Consider the following 16,207-nt stretch of genomic DNA (forward strand, 5'->3'; position numbering starts at 1 on the left):
TTTCATCTTACTCGATTTTTATTGATTTTTACTTCCTTTTACAAAAAAAGGAAGTATTCTATTTGCGAAAAAAATTTCCCTCAAAAATAGACCTTAATTTCCATTTTACTCTCCCCCAAATGAATGATGAGTTTTTTTTTCGACTTGACCACACGTGAATAAGTGTCTAAGAACGTATAGACACACGAAATATCTATTTTGACATTCCCCGAGTTAATTACAATGAGTTTTCTCGTGATATCTGTAGGTATGTATGTGCAGATGTGCGTATGTATGTCGCATAACTCAAGAACGGTATGTCCTAGAAAGTTGAAATTCCGTACGTAGACTCCTAGTGGGGTCTAGTTGTGCACCTCCCCTTTTGGTTGCATTCGGGTGTTTCTAAAGAGGTCTATTGCCCTTTTTTGGGGGGAAATCATTGTTAATTTCTATGCAAACTCAAGTTGTGTTATAGTTTGGCAGACACTTGGCGATATATCGCCAGTATTTTGGTCGCCAACTTGGCGACAAATTTGACTTTTTCTTTATTTTTAAATCTGGATTCAATTTGGCCACTGTTGGTGATATTTAGAGAGTAAACTATTGAATCACATCAAAAGTGCCAATAATGGGGAAATGACATTAAATTCGAGTAAAAAGGAAGTCATGTGATGCACACATCGGCTCGTTACTTCATTTCATGGCCAAATTTAAAGGGTGTGTTTTCAGAGTTCAAACCCCTACGAAAATTTTCAAAACTATCCCAAAAAATGCTTATTATTATACTTTATTTGCTAAAAAAGTTATTACCACTATTTTATTTTTTCAATATCTCTCCTTTTTTTAAAATTTCATTTGAAGTGAAATTATTATTACTGTTGAATAATTTTACAAACTTAGTACTTTCTCTGCAGTATTTATTTTTACTAAGTTATTGGGAACCAAACTTCTTACAAAACAATTCCGTGTTTTCTTGCAGATTTTGAATGGCTGGCACAAACAAAAATATTAAATTCTTTAAATTTGAAGTTTTGTAACATATTTCATAAGGGTCAAAAAATATGAATTTAAGAAGCACAAGGTGTTTGGTAAAACGCTCCCCAAGACAAAGGTTTGTTTACAGCCCTGCTTCATATCTTTATTGGACGGAATATCTTGCATTTTACCGGAACTTTTGATCTTATTTAGCGCCCTATTTTATTAGCAGTAATTTAAAATCACAAAATATTGTTTGATATCAGTAGATACATACTTCCCCTATATCTTTGACCAAGCATGGCAGCAACTATTAGGGTTGCCATTTGTAGAATGTCGCCAACGAGGAATTCTTTCTCTCAATAGTAAAAAAATTCATTATATTAGCAATGTACGCCAATTCTACATTCTAACTTTCAAACTAATGAACTTTTAATTGTCCTGTACTTGTCCTTAAATTTCTGAAAAATATTAAGTGCCCTAAAATGTACAAAAATATAGTCATTTATTACAAAAATCCTGAACCTTTTGAGCTTCATTAAGTTACTTATGTTTTCCAAACATTGCCGTGTCAAAATTGACAATTACTCTTATTTTGATGCTTTGTACATCAAATACTGCCATGCATTTGGAATGCCTGTTAGATGGTGGTTGTAGTTACACGTAAATTGTCGATGATTCCTATTCAAACCTTACTAATGTAAAAATTGAAAAAACAATTTTTTTTTCAGGAAAAATTTGCCTTTTGGAAAGAAAAGTCGCTTTTCCTTTCTTTTCTTCAAATTTGTGTTATAAAAGAGGATTAGAAGATCAGTACAACTTGATTAGTTAAGAATACCATTATCCTATATTTGATAAACAATTCGTATATTAACTGCCATCATTGGAATCCTGATTTCAGTGTCCATTCTGTCAAAAATTTTAATTGCTTCATTGTATGTAATTTGAAATTTTTTTTAGAGCTGTCTCAAATTGTATTGAAGTAAGCAAACCCATTAAATACCCCCTAGCTTTTTAAAATTAATGATTTTTTCATATAAACAAGGAAAACACATCCCCCTGTTAAACATGTAGGGCATAAGAGATTGACGAAATAATTTATTTATGCTTTTAGGCTGGGTTGACAAAAACCCGGTTTTTTTTTTAAAGCCCATGGACCCAGGGTTTTTTGGGTTTTTTAAATAAAACCCAAAAAAAACCCAACTAAAGGTGGGTTTTTTAAAAGAAATGTGGGTTTTTTTTTTTGTCTTTTTTTAGGGAAAATGTGGGGTACTTGTAGCATATTGTAGTGTAAGTATATGGACAAAGCACAAAAATGTATTGGGGTAAAAAAAGTTGGAAAATTCAGCTTTTTCTGAAGAAAAGTAAAAAAGACAACGAAGCCCAAGAATGGTGAGTTTCAGATTTTCTAGTTCCATGATTACCAACAGTTAAGGCAAAGTTACTTCTGGAGTGATAAAATCTATTGTTTGTTTGTTCGCTTTTAATTACTACATTTTCTTTTGCATTTTACTTTATTGTATTTCATTTTATTATGCAAAACTACTGTAAAACCTCAAGTAGTTTAAATCCCTTTTTTACTGAATCCCAGCTTAATCAAGACATTTCTTTGAATTTTATGTTGCCCATTTTTCTATTTATGTGTACAGAATAAGAAATATTAAACTTTTTCGTAAGATAATGAAAATATTGTATATCCTATGCTGTTTTCTGTCGGACCGTTTGTAAAACCTGTTAATTTCTAAAAAATATACCTTGTTTATTTGAGATTTGTGAGGTGTTGGTTAGCAGAAAATAATTCACATGAAAGCCTTTTAGTACCTTAGTTAGCACTTGTACAATCTACAAATATTGAGAAAATCAGACATGTCAGGACTAAGTCAAGATAATTTGAGCTATTTTTTGACCAGTTAAAGAAAAAAGTTAAACATATTTATTTAAAATCTTTGAAGTATTTTTTAATGCCTTTAAGAGTTAGGAAATGCTATTATAGTTCAAAATTCATCTTTATGTCCATTGTCTGTGGTGAAGAACAAATAAAAAAGTAGTTTAAATTGTGAAAGTATTTAAATTAATTTTTTTTTAATTCTCAAAAAATTTAAAAAAAAAACCCAAAAGTGGGCAAAATAATGGGGTTTTTTTAATGGGTTTTTTCAAAAAAAAAAAAAAAAAAAGCCATTGGGTTCAACCCGGCCAACCCTGCTTTTAGGGTTTATCAGAGATTTAATTTTGGATATTTAAATACAGCATTCTAGTCAGAGTTAATGTGATGATGACCTTCTAGGTCTCTAGCTGATGACCTTCGTGTTGTTAATTTATGCATGCTTTGAATAACTTCCAGTTGTATTTTTTGCTCCTTACTCAGCTTTTGGAGCCTGAGGACTCTTGGAATTGCCATAAATTGTAGAATACTGCCATGCATATTATTAAATATTATGTGATGCAAAGCAACTTCATTGTTTCAAGAAATTTCACACCAATAAACTATTTTATATTATATTTTTAATAAAAACAACAATAAATACATCACAGAAAAGTACCTATGTACAAAAATCTAGTACATCAGATCTCTACGTGTAAAAAAAATGCAAACAAATATGCAGTTTTTCTTCTCAAATTCACCATTGACTCTGTATTACAAACCTAACAATCTAAATTCAGTTTCGAAATTGCACCAGGAGAGAACAAGTTACAGTAAATGAAGATGAAAATTGCAAGCTTTGAAACCATATAATAGCAAATACTTCCTTTTGCTTAAATATTTACCCAAGTTGATTTATTTTTAACTGGAAAAAACATCATAGTCATTTTTAAACTCCTAATTTATGCATAGTTTGTATAATTGTGCATTTTGTGTCATAATATCAATTATTAGTCTTAGAAAAAAAATCAAACTAGTATGTATTGCATGCCAAACTGTTAATTTATATACAGTAGAGAGCCAATTATCCGGGAAGTTCGGGACCACCGCTATTCCGGATATCTGAATTTCCCGGTTTTCTGAATGGCTAAAAAAACTTAAATTACTATGATAAATAGTAATACATATTAAAAGAAGAAGAAAACAATTCAGAAATGCTTATAAAGACTATCGAAATATTAAAAACTACTTGTGAAAGAATAATGTAAACACCAAAAAACTTTTAAGTTATTCATAAGACCTGAGACCCTCACATTCAATCTGAAAAAGAAAAAAAAAACATCACTTTTCGATATTTTAAATCGAAAAAAAAAATGAAGGGAAGGGCTAGAAACAAGTTTTTGAATGGAAATGGGCGATTTTCCTGCTATTCTGTATGAAAAAAATTTGTTTTCATGAACGCGTTTCTTTTTAAATTTTTATAAAGATTTTGTGTTTTTGATTACGGTGGTTATTGATAGCTATTGTTTTTTGCAATATCAATAGGAGTTTGATTTATGAGTTCTTGCAGTATTATTACAATCATGCGTTTAACGATTTCTAGATTCCACGATTAACTATCCGCGAAATTCGCGAATCTGGTTTTCGGCGTTTCCCGCAATTTCGCTACAGCACTGACGCTCTAAACGGCTTTAACTTTAAAGGCCATTCAATAAAATATTGCATTAGAATTCGACAATATTCATTTCTTCATTTCTTTAGTTTTCAGTTAGAATAAAACACGAAAATTTCCGACTTAAGAGTGTACTTCTTAACTCAAGAAAATATTTCGGAAATTTTGCCACGCGTAAAGGTTAACCCATTGAAGTTCGTCTTTGTAAACATTTTCCCCAGTTTTACGTAAGTAATATGGTATTTATTGGGAAACAGTTCATATTATTTTAGGTATTTAAAAAAAACAAAAAAAAAACTTAGTTTTTCAAAAATTGCCAAAAATGCGAATTTTTAAAAAATGGCGAGAAAATCTGCTAACAGTTGCCGGTTTTCTGGTTTCCCGGTTTTTTGGTTCCTGGATAAAAGGTTCTGCACTGTAGTACTTTTAAATGTATCTGAAATGTTTGCAAGACGAAGTCATCCGAGCTCTGTAATGTGATAAAATTAAATAGGAAAAGTCTCGTTTTAGAATATAATTGCAATTCATTTTATAATGTCATAAAAATATTATTTTCTTCAAAGGTTTTTTTTTAACGTGAGATAAATTATATTCTCGATGTTTAGAAACATTTAAATTCAAAGACCTATTTTTTCTAAACTTTAATGTAAAATTAATGTAATTTCATTCATTGTTTGGTTTATAAAATATTATAACATAAAATTTTGGATGTTTAAATAATAAAATATGTTTCGTTTTTAAAAAAAATCCCCAATTTATGATCTTTCCAGCATGTCATAAATTTTTAAAAATGTTCATACATAAGCTTCATAGAAAATGTTATTTCTTCAAACATGGAATAAAGTTAAAGATTAACTTCTTTTGGTCCTTCACCTTCGTTGCCTGCTGCTCTTAACTTTTGTTGCATTTGTTGTAACATATCTTGCATTTTTCGAATCTGGAAAAAATAATATGTTATAGCATTTGTACTACTAAGATTAAATGATGCACATTTTGAAAAATTAATGTCAAATTTTGTCGGAAACAAAGAACATTTCTCTTTGATTTGAATCTTATAAGTTTTTATTTTTAGAGTAACTAATTTTTGATATTTTTGTAATGAACTTATTTGAACTTAACACTAGTAGTTTTTAACTGATAACAAAAAATAGCCTTTTACATGAAATCACACTGACGTTATTATTTCTTCCATAGTGAGATTGTCATTATTGAATCATAACAATAGAACTATGATGGTCTTCGCGTACGGCGGGGGTCATTTTAACTCCTAAAAAAAAAATTTTATAGTTCCCTACATAATATTATACACTAGTAGTACCCGCACGGCTTTGCCTGTAGTTGAAAATTAAAAGGTCATTCGGTTTGCCTGTATATTTACAAATAATGGATGACAGATTTCTCGCTAATTTGCTATGTTCATTTGCTTGACAATGTTACAGTTTCACGTTATGATAATTTCGTAATTTAACTCTTCTACGTTGTGATAATTTGCTCGGTAAAGTTTTCGTAAAATTGGAATAGAAAAAGAACAAAATCAAACTTGCAAAAAATCGTTTTTAGGTGCACACCCACATGCTAACTAATACTAATTTGGACAAATTTCATGAAAATCAGCCGAATGGTCTAGGCGCTATGCGCATCACAGACATCCAGACAGACTTTCAGCTTTATTATTAGTAAAGATAAAGAAAAGATTTAAAAATTAGATACAAAGAAAAAAAAAACATAATAAATGCATTTTATTTAAAGGATGCAGAGATTTTAAGGATATGTAGTGAAGTACCTTTAAAAAGTTTATAATACCCTTAAAATAAGCAGCGCTGTTTCAGTTGCATTTCAGAAACTAGTGGCTAATGCTCCCTTTTATGTACAAAAATATTATGTATGCCTTATGCTCTTGCAATGACATGTTCTTAAAAGCATTTTTGAATTTTTGCTTTGTTTCAGCATTAATAAATGTATTTGCATTTCTTTTTTTTTTCTCAAAAGGGTCAAAATGACACCTAACCACTTTTAAGTATAACCCTTTGGGTTTTAAAAAAAATTTCTTGAAAACTCGATATGAGAGAGCAAGATGATTTTGGAAAAGACAAGAAAGGCTTGGGCTTTTCATGAAAATTCAGCAAAATAAGTTAGTAAAATAAGTTTGCTCGGTGTCAAACTGACCCCTCCTGTAATTCTAGTGTTAAAACTAATACCTAAATCTGTATGTTCTATATATGTTAATTTAAAACTGACAAATTTAACACACATTTTGCTATTCATACTAATTTAATATAAAAAAAAAAGCTTTTAAGTTACCTCTTCTTCTTTCTGCTGCAATAAACGATCTGTTTCACTGACTGCTTCAAAGTTTGGTCCAGAATCTCTTCTCAATTTGCTAAAAATTAAGAATAAACATATTTAAAAAACATGCTTTTTACAAATATTTTACTCATATAGTATGTGAAGTTCAACAAATATTCAAAAAGAACATCTTTTTTTTCCCTTAAGTGTGGTGCTATTTTTTATTAATATTTGTTCATGTGATGCATGTATTGTATTTTTACAACTTCCCCCTTCCAAAATCAAGCCTACCCTTTGATGCTTCATGTGACCATCTCAAGCAAGTTATGGGTGTTTGTGAAAAAGGCCATTGCATTTGAATAAAGAAACACATGCACATTAAATATATTCTAATATGTTTGCCTTAAAAATTTTATTTCTAATGTAATATTTAATTTCAATGTATATGTTAAATATGGTATGAATGTGTATCGTTTGGTTTTGGTTAATGTATCAGGAATCAGGACAATAATTTGGGTAGACAGTTTGTACAAGACACAGCATTCTAGTGTTCAAATTTTTTTTTTTTTTTTCAATATCATGAGAGTTGTTTTGTCAACACTATTTTTCCCCCTTTATAAATGACGCTTCTCTTCCCTCCTTCTTTATTTTTATTTATTTATTCCTTCATTTATTTTCTAAAATTAACTTCTGGGGTTAGTGGGGGAGGGGAGTAATTAAAGAAGTTATTTTAAATCATAAAGCATGACTAAGCTATCTTTCTTGGCTAGTAGAATAATTTAAATTTCATTCCAAAGATAGATTTTTTTTCTTTTTTTTTTTTCTTTTTTTCAAATTTTAAAGCAAATAAAGATATTTCTTATTTTTTTTCGATAGTTATTAAACTTTGATGAAATGGCTCTATAGTTAGGCAAATGATGATGACTAATGATCATCATCATTTGCCCCAATGATCCTAATGATAGCATTACAATGCTGCCAGCTTATGTTAGCCTCAACTATAGATTATTTTATGTAAGAACATGCCTGTCTAAAAATTACCTTTTTTTTTCTTTCTGTCATGCAAAGTACACTTTTTAAAGTGGTTTCAGTTTAACTCATTGCAAATACATTAAGTGGGATGTACTAATAATTTGTGAATAATGTTACAGCTATGTATTTTGAATAAAGAATCTGTCAGTATTTTCTTAAACTGAAATGCATATTTTCATTTTCTCAGAACAATACATTAATTGAAGCAAATTTTTTGCCTCAAAACTCAGTAGGATTAAGGTCTTAAAAAAATAGAAAATGTCGAAATTTGTAAATTACAACAGCAATTTTAAATTATTTAGTGCAGTGGTATTTAAATAAACTATTATGATGAGAAGGTACTCACTTTCTTTCTCTCGCTGCTTGCTGTGAGATCTTCGTTATGTATTGTGCTCTGTAGCTCTCATAATGTACATCTCTTGTTACGTCTTTCAAATCTTGCATGTGAGTGCTTCATAAAAATTAAAAAATACACATACATTCAATTTATTTATCTTTTTGCATAATAAATTAATATTAGTTTTTTATTTGAACTATTCAACTTTTTAAAACCTTTTTTTATTATTTATTTGATAGTTTTCCTTCATTTATTCTTTATCTAGAGTCAATTTACTAGCAGTGAAATCCTGTTAAAACGAACTTCAAGGCACCACACATTTTGTTTGTTGTAATGGAATATAAATGTAATCGAGACAGAAATTTATTTTGTGGAAACTCATATTCCATTGTATTGATATTCATTGTAGTGGGATTTCATACATTTTCAAAATAGGTTTGTAACTGAAATATTAACTTTTGTCACTACTACCTACAACCTAAATGTAAAGCAGTAACATTGCATCACTCAAGTCACATTGGTCAACAAAGGAATAACACTCCTTCAGGAAAATACAGGGTGTCCGAAAAGTCCTTGACACATTTTAAAAAAATCATGGAAAACCAACAAATTGTGGTATGAATTTGCAGTTTGCACCATAATACTTCACAGGTTCAAAATTTTTTATGACATAGGAAAAAAAAATGAAAAGGGGAAAAAAAAGAAGAAGAAAAAAGGCATTTCGCGCCAGGGTGTCAGTATATGATATGCTTGTAATTCTTTGTTTAGTAATTTTCATTCCTTTTTGCATTTTCCCATGTCAACAAAAACAATTTAAAAGTTACAAGCATAGCAAATACTTACACCCTGGCTGCGAAATGCCTTTTTCCTTCTTCTTTTTTCCCCCCTTTTCTTTCTTTTTTTTTTTTTTTTTTTTTTTTTTTTTTTTTTTTTTTTTTTTTTTTTTTGATGTCATAAAAACTTATGACCTTGTGTGATTGAACCTGTGAAGTATTATGGTGCAAACCGCAAATTCATACGACAATTTGTTGGTTTTCTATGAATTTTTTAAAATGTATTAAGGATTTTTCGAACACCTGTGTTATAATGAAATTTGTTGTGACTTCAGAATCAAGGTGGGCAGTAGAGTTAAGTAAAAAGAATAAAAAACAAGAAACATTTTCAAAAACACATACAGCAAATAAAAAATCAACTACATTTGCTTCACGTTTCGAAAAAACCCCTTTTTCCCGTACAAAACTATTCAAAGTTTTGATTGAAAAAACTGTACATAAGTTAAATCCCATTGCAATGAATACCAATACAAGGAAAAATACATTTTAATGAAAGAAATTTTCAGTCCCGATTTGATCTTCATTACATTTCTTGACTTCCATTACAGCAAAATTCCCGTTATAAAGAACAAAATTTGTGATTCCTTGAAGTGTGTTGTTACCGGATTTCACTGTATTTTAAATTTGTAAGTGGGAGTTTCCACTGTTAAATGGAAAAATTAGTGGGATATTTCAATCAAATATAGAAATCAATTTCTTTAAAAAATTCAAGCATTTCAAAAATAGCAGTACATTAATTACAAAAGTTACCTTATTAAAAATGTCCTAAGTTTTAAAAAGTCACTGTGTTTTGGATTTTCCACTGAAACAAAGTACAAATTTAATTATATTTCAAAAAGTATATTTATATCTATGTCAATATCATAAAGTTAACTTTATTACACACAATTTAATACGTAATGTATTTTGCTAAACAAAGAATATATGTGTATGTGCGTATATATGTATGTATGTGTGCATGTTCCTGATGCAAATCCCACAGTTTACGTCGAATCTCGACCAAATTTGGGAGGGAAGTGTCTGGACTCACAAGAAGGAACGTAAGGGATTTTCAAATGCCAAAAAAGTACCAAACCATTTGAATTTTAATTTTAGTGCCCGAAAAAATGGTTTAAACGGCTCTTTCTACATGAAATAATTATCCAATTTTCTCGTTCAGGTCCCATTTGAAAGCCCGCAAAAAATACCCTGAAATTAATTTTCCTCCTTCAAATTTCAAAAAAAAAAAAAAAAAAACAAGGCTGCAAATTCACCAGGGAAAAAGTTAAAAGCATTTTCAAGCCCAATATGGAACAGCATTTTCATATTGGAAAATTATCATTTGCGCGATCTCATTTTAAATTAGCTTGAATAAAACCATTCAGAAGGTTGCCTCTCTTTTTTCTTGACTGTTGCTAATTAAAATTTTGTTTTTGTTTTGAGATAAAAATTTCCCGTTTTGATTATTATTTGATAGTCTTATTTTTTTTATTTTTTGCACTGCCAGCAGACGCTAATCAGGAAGGTAGCATTTAATTTTGTTCGGGAATATTTGATTTGCCATCTTCTTTCTCTAAGAATGATTATTTTGATGGGAAATGTTTACAGTATTTTTTTTTTTCTAATTGAAGCCTGATTATCGAACACCGCGTCCACTTGACATAACTTCTATTTTAGAGGTAGACCGTGCAACGCCGGGTAACGCAGCTAATTATTATTAAAATTGTTTTGCATGAAAAAATATTAAATTAACTTTTCGAAACATAATTTTACTAAGTAAAAAACAAGTGCATTAATTTGTTTAAAAAGAATAAATCACAGAATTTAATTATTTTTAGACAAATATACATGCATATATAAATGGATTTTCTACATACCTTCTACAATGCCCCAGGGGTATAACCTTCCTCGAACTTTCCTTCCATTAATTTCAACTATTTGTGTGCTCCCAATCACAGCAAAAGGAACGCTTTCCTGAAAAGAATGATACTATAGATAACTGTTCGCAAGAAATATCTTTTTTTTTTGTATTTTTCTATCATCATGTCGTTGATTTTGTTTTGCTTTCATTAAATAGAGAATTCAATTATAAATTTATTTATAAGATCTTTAATTGGGAATATTTAAATGTATGTATTTATTCCCTTCCCTTAAGGTTTCATATAGTTTTAACATTGCACTACAATGTGCAAATTATTTCCTATATACCTAGGATTTCCTATAGTTTTGAAATTACACTTCAAAATATTTAGTTTTTGGAGTGAGTATTTCATTACAATCAAATTTTGATGCATTTAAACTTATATGTATCCAAAGTTGACCTTCTTTAATGAAGCTAGAATTCAAAATAGATCTTACTTTTAATTCTCTGTCTTGTTGTTTGAACTCTTCATCTTCATCACTGTCACATTCGGGCAGTTGGTAAATTTTTATTTGGTTTTCTTCTACTTCACGAAGAATCTAAAGGGAGAAACAATTGTAATAACAGCTTGAAAATATAAATGTTTTAACGGTTGTACACAGCCATCTTATTTCATAAGGGTTTGTTTCACAAAATAACTCAATAGTGTTTTAATGCTGCCATATTGTCCTTTTCCAATGAAATATTAAGTTGATGGCATTGTCAAATTTTTCATTGGTTCAAAAGTTTTGACTGTAGTTTAAAACATGTCGGCCTCAATGTTTTAATTGTTTTATTTCTATTATATGTGGTTACTTGGGGAAAACTACAAAAAGGGAAACAATTTGATCATAGATGATTAGATAGATACTTATTATTTAAATTATTCATGACATATTGCACCTTTAAAAGAGAATACATTTCAAAAAAAAATAGTTCAGGAGAAAATCAAGTATTTACAAATACTACTTTTAACTGATTTATTCTCAAATACTCCATTATGCACAAACCATTTATATGTTAGAAGAGTTGGAATTTTTATAGTGGCAATTACATCTAATACAAAAGTGATACATGCAACCAAGTTTTACAGTCCTTCAAGATAGTCACCACCATTGTGTACAGTACAGCTGCCTGCTTCCAACATTGTGGAAATAGTAGGGCACCTGTAGTAGCGCCTGCTCTGCTAATAGTTCAAATGAAGTGGTCTACTGCCAAAAGAATCTCAAAAATAGTTAATGCTATGAAGTGATTACTTCTACTTAGGGATTACTCAATCACAAGAGTTTATTAATACTTTGTGGCATTAGCTTTAAAATTGTGTCGGAGATTCTTGCAGCAGTAGACCGCTCCATTTGAACCATCAGCAAGACAGATTCTACTACAGGTACCCCACGACGTCTACATTGTTGGAAATAGACTGTACACAATGCTAGTGTCTATATTGAAGTACTGTAAAAATTTAGTGACATGTATAACTTTTATATTACATGTAAATAAAAACGATTAAAATTACAATTTTGTATATCTACTGGTTGAAAGTTTTGCAGCTTAAATTAAGTATATACTTGTTCAAAAATGATTCTTCTCAGTTATAAAGTTTTAGATTGTTTCCCTATTGATTATATCGTTTATGTACCCCACCACTCACCAGTTATGCAAACTAACTGTGTGAGTTATGCGGAAAGTAAAAGTTTAGTGTGACTACGAAGATTTTACCCTCGACTCCGCCTCTTTTCAGAATTGTTCATTCTCGTGAAGTGCGTCATTGGTTCTAAAGTTTGAATGCATTACTTAGAATTTAAGAAATTAGCCAAAGAGGTAAAACGTTTTAATTTTGTGCGGTCAAGGCAGATGTCTCATTGGACAGGTCACATCCTGCGTTAGGGGATTGGTTTTACTTCTTTCAGCAGGCATTGTTCAGAGATAACAACGCCTCCTCTAATTAATTTCAATTGAAAAAGAAAGAGTAGGGTTCTATTAAAGAATGCAAAGCTTGTCATTTTTACTTTTTCTCCACCTCATTGCAGTTACTGCTGCAGTTTAAAATTTTTAGATCTAAATAGTTGCAAGACAAAAATATATCGGAGTACCTTTTTTTTCGTATCGCCAAAATGTTGGCCAACTCCAAAATAGGGCACACGTCCATTCTTCCTTCTCTGCCTATTTTAAGGAATGGATTCATTTTCCCAAAGGATTGACAAGGGTTATTTGTTTGGGGTCGGACTATATTAAACTTAGATTTTAAATTAATGATTTGTGCAGGGGGGAGGGGGGTTCTAAAATTTGAGTACAGTTGCTAGTGTGCAAAGTGTAAATTTTCTGAACCATGTGGCTGTTACATCATACCAAAACTAATAATGTGTTCAATGCTCTGGCATTAAAATGTGCAGTATTTCTGAAAAATATTGTTTTTTTTTTTTTTTTTTTTTTTTTTACATTTTGTTTAAAGGAATTAAACATACAGGATCTTACAATAATGAAATTTTATCATACCTTGTCTTTAAGTCGCCTAACTTCTGCTGGATTGAGTGTGTCTGCTTTTGCAATGACTGGCACTATGTTTACTTTTTGGTGAAGACGTTTCATGAACTCTACGTCTAGCTGCCGCAGCCTGCATTCAAGTAGAAAAGAGAGAGAATTTGCTTAACATTTTTGAATGTTGAAAAAAAATTCTGAATAAATAATTATTTTCATGTTTTAATGACAAGTCATGCCAATAATACTTACCCTTTTCAGTGACACCCCAAAAAGAAACGCTACTTTACTGACAGAAATGTTATCATACCCCCAACTTATGAAGCAATATTCAATGTAATGCTATGACAAAAATCGTATTGACTTTGAGATTCATATTTTTATTTAAAAAATTTACTTTGTTGATTTTGTATACGTTGTTAATTAATCATTTATTTTACTCTAGGAAAAAACAAGAATTTTAGTGCATTAAGTTACATTGCCCAACCATTAATTCATCTGAAAAAAAAAAAAAGTGGTGCCCGCTATCCAGCCAGTATTCTAAAATGTTCTCTTTGATGGAAAAAGGTTGATGACCTCTGCATTATATCACTGCTGGGAAACTGATGAAAATCTGGAGATGGAAAAATTAATAGACACGTTATTGCAGTGTGAGGAAAAACCCAAAGAATTTTAGATGTTAAATCATTGCGGCGCCGATCAGGACAGGTACAGAATACCATTCTAGAGAGGGGGGGTTCATGCTGGAAAATTACACCCCCTCCCCCCTTCCCTGTGAACGAACATACGATTTTGGGAGCGAAAAATTTCTGTAGCGGCTAAGGTGTCAGTAAAAAGCACCACATCAGCCTAGAATAGGATGCAGAAAAAATGGCATAAACGTTACCAATTAATTTCATAAGCAATGAAAAGAGAGAGAGTAGTATTTTAAATATTTACTTTCAAAAACAATTATTGGATTGAAAAGATAACTGAAATCGTTTGCATTATATTCATTAAGTGTTTGAAAGCAACGTAGGGTGCATAATATTGTCCACGGTTTGAGGAGGGTCATGACCCCCATGACATTCCTCTTTTATCCGCCACTGACTTCGATAACGTGAAATAGAAATCTGACAAATATGGTAACATGAAGATGGCTTTGTTTTCTGTATGAATAACAAGAATACATAAACTAAAGCCCAACGATGTTTTGTTAATATAATTACAATGATGTTTTTACTCAGAACATGTTTTTTTTTTTTCGTAATGTGTATGCGTGCGTGTATAGAATAAACATTATTTTAAAAAGGTTCTTCTCTTACCCATGCCCGTATGGTGGAATAAAGTAAAGACAACAGTGCACTCTGTTGTCAGCGATGTTCTTTCTGTTCAAGCCACTTTCGTCTTTAAAGAACTGGTTGAACTGATCATCAATGTACCTCTCAATGGTTTTCCAGCTGGAAAATATCACAATAAATAAGAAAACAGCTTTGAAAATTCTGATTAATTTTTAGATTTGATTACCGTAAAAGGTGGTGAGAATGGTTTGGAGGGTAAGAATGATACAGACCTCAGTTTTGACGTTATAAACGTTTGTAGTGCATTCTGGGCTATCTCAGTTTCAGTAGAAACTATTGTGCAACCTTCTCCGGTGATGAGAGAGTTGTTATAACTGTCAAAACGGCCCGCCAGACGAATAACCTGATGATTGGGAATTTATTTGTTGGGAGCGACTGGTGCTACGTGTTTGTAGGTAGCTCGGAAATTCATGTTGGGGGACTTTTAGTGCAGAAGGATTCACAATTTCGTAAGTACCTTTCGCTTTCATATCACATAAAGAAAGTTACCTCCAATTTTCATTCAAAAATAAAATATTTTGATGTTGCTACAGGTAGAAATGTGTAAAGTTTACAATTTCAAGGGTGAGTGTGGTTCATTAATTGGTCGACATTTTGGAGGTATGCGTTGGGTTATCAGGGGGAAAAATACCCAGGAAAAGTCACGGGTGTAGATGCAAGTGAGTTTGAAGTTTCAACAACGTTGAAGCGAATTAAATTTTGGCAGTGGCCTGAAAAGTATAAGATTTGGTATCCATCTTCAAAAATTATGAAGAAAATAAAGCCATTGATTTTATCTCGAATTTATGATGTACCTGATTCTCCAAAGTTCAATTTTCAGCATAACTTACATCTACAACTCTCCCGTTAAAATATAAGAGAGGTCGAGTATGGAACAAACCACCAAAATCTATATGAAAACGTTGAAACATGTGCTGTATCATTCTCACTCGCAGTGAGATGGTAAGAATAGTGCAAAGAAAAACTGCTCTGGGGGGGGGGGGGGGGGTAAAGTGTTAAATCCTTTCAGGGTCGGAATCGAAAGCCCAAGTCCTAAACTATAATAATAACGCAACTTCATTTTTTTTCGAATGAATGTTGAGTAGTTAGTCAGAAATGTACTAAAACTGTACCACAGTCACCTGCTTTTACGGTATGCGAAGTGCTATTCTGAAGGAAAGACAAAACATTAAAGTTATGAAATAATAAAAATTTCAGCTGATAGATGAAAAATAGATATCACTTCAGCAGTACAGTCATTCAGGGCAAGTGCGGATACAAGGGAGGATTGCCCCTCCCTTGAGGGAGGGAGGAACACCGGAAAGTTTTGGATTTGAAGTTCAAAACACCTAATTTTAGCTGATTTTCGATTATATTAAGGAAAGGAGAGGATTTAGGGCTCTTCCCCGGACATGTTTCGGAGTTGAAGTCCGAAACATTTGTAATCAAAACTAGTATACTTAGTAAAGGAACAATTAATCGATCTTCCTTGGAAAAAAAAAAACTTTGGATCCGCCTTAGACTCAGAGTAACTTCAAGCCACAATCTCTGTATTT

The 16,207-nt window shown here is 31.1% G+C and overlaps 1 protein-coding gene across 1 annotated transcript in view; it reads right to left on the reverse strand.

Moving 5' to 3' along the window:
- Positions 1 to 5,102: 5,102 nt before the first annotated feature.
- Positions 5,103 to 16,207, reverse strand: part of LOC129226599 (septin-2-like) — a 36,774-nt gene continuing 25,669 nt past the window's right edge. The window contains exons 5-12 of the mRNA XM_054861227.1: positions 14,637 to 14,771; positions 13,351 to 13,468; positions 11,313 to 11,414; positions 10,832 to 10,928; positions 9,726 to 9,777; positions 8,152 to 8,256; positions 6,789 to 6,867; positions 5,103 to 5,424 (exon numbers count right to left, since the gene is read on the reverse strand). Coding sequence (XP_054717202.1) covers positions 5,332 to 5,424; positions 6,789 to 6,867; positions 8,152 to 8,256; positions 9,726 to 9,777; positions 10,832 to 10,928; positions 11,313 to 11,414; positions 13,351 to 13,468; positions 14,637 to 14,771 — 781 coding nt within the window. The 3' untranslated portion in view covers positions 5,103 to 5,331. The remainder of the gene's footprint in view (positions 5,425 to 6,788; positions 6,868 to 8,151; positions 8,257 to 9,725; positions 9,778 to 10,831; positions 10,929 to 11,312; positions 11,415 to 13,350; positions 13,469 to 14,636; positions 14,772 to 16,207) is intronic.

This window comes from Uloborus diversus, chromosome 1 (genome assembly GCF_026930045.1).
Source record: "Uloborus diversus isolate 005 chromosome 1, Udiv.v.3.1, whole genome shotgun sequence".
NCBI classification, from domain to species: Eukaryota; Metazoa; Arthropoda; class Arachnida; order Araneae; family Uloboridae; genus Uloborus; species Uloborus diversus.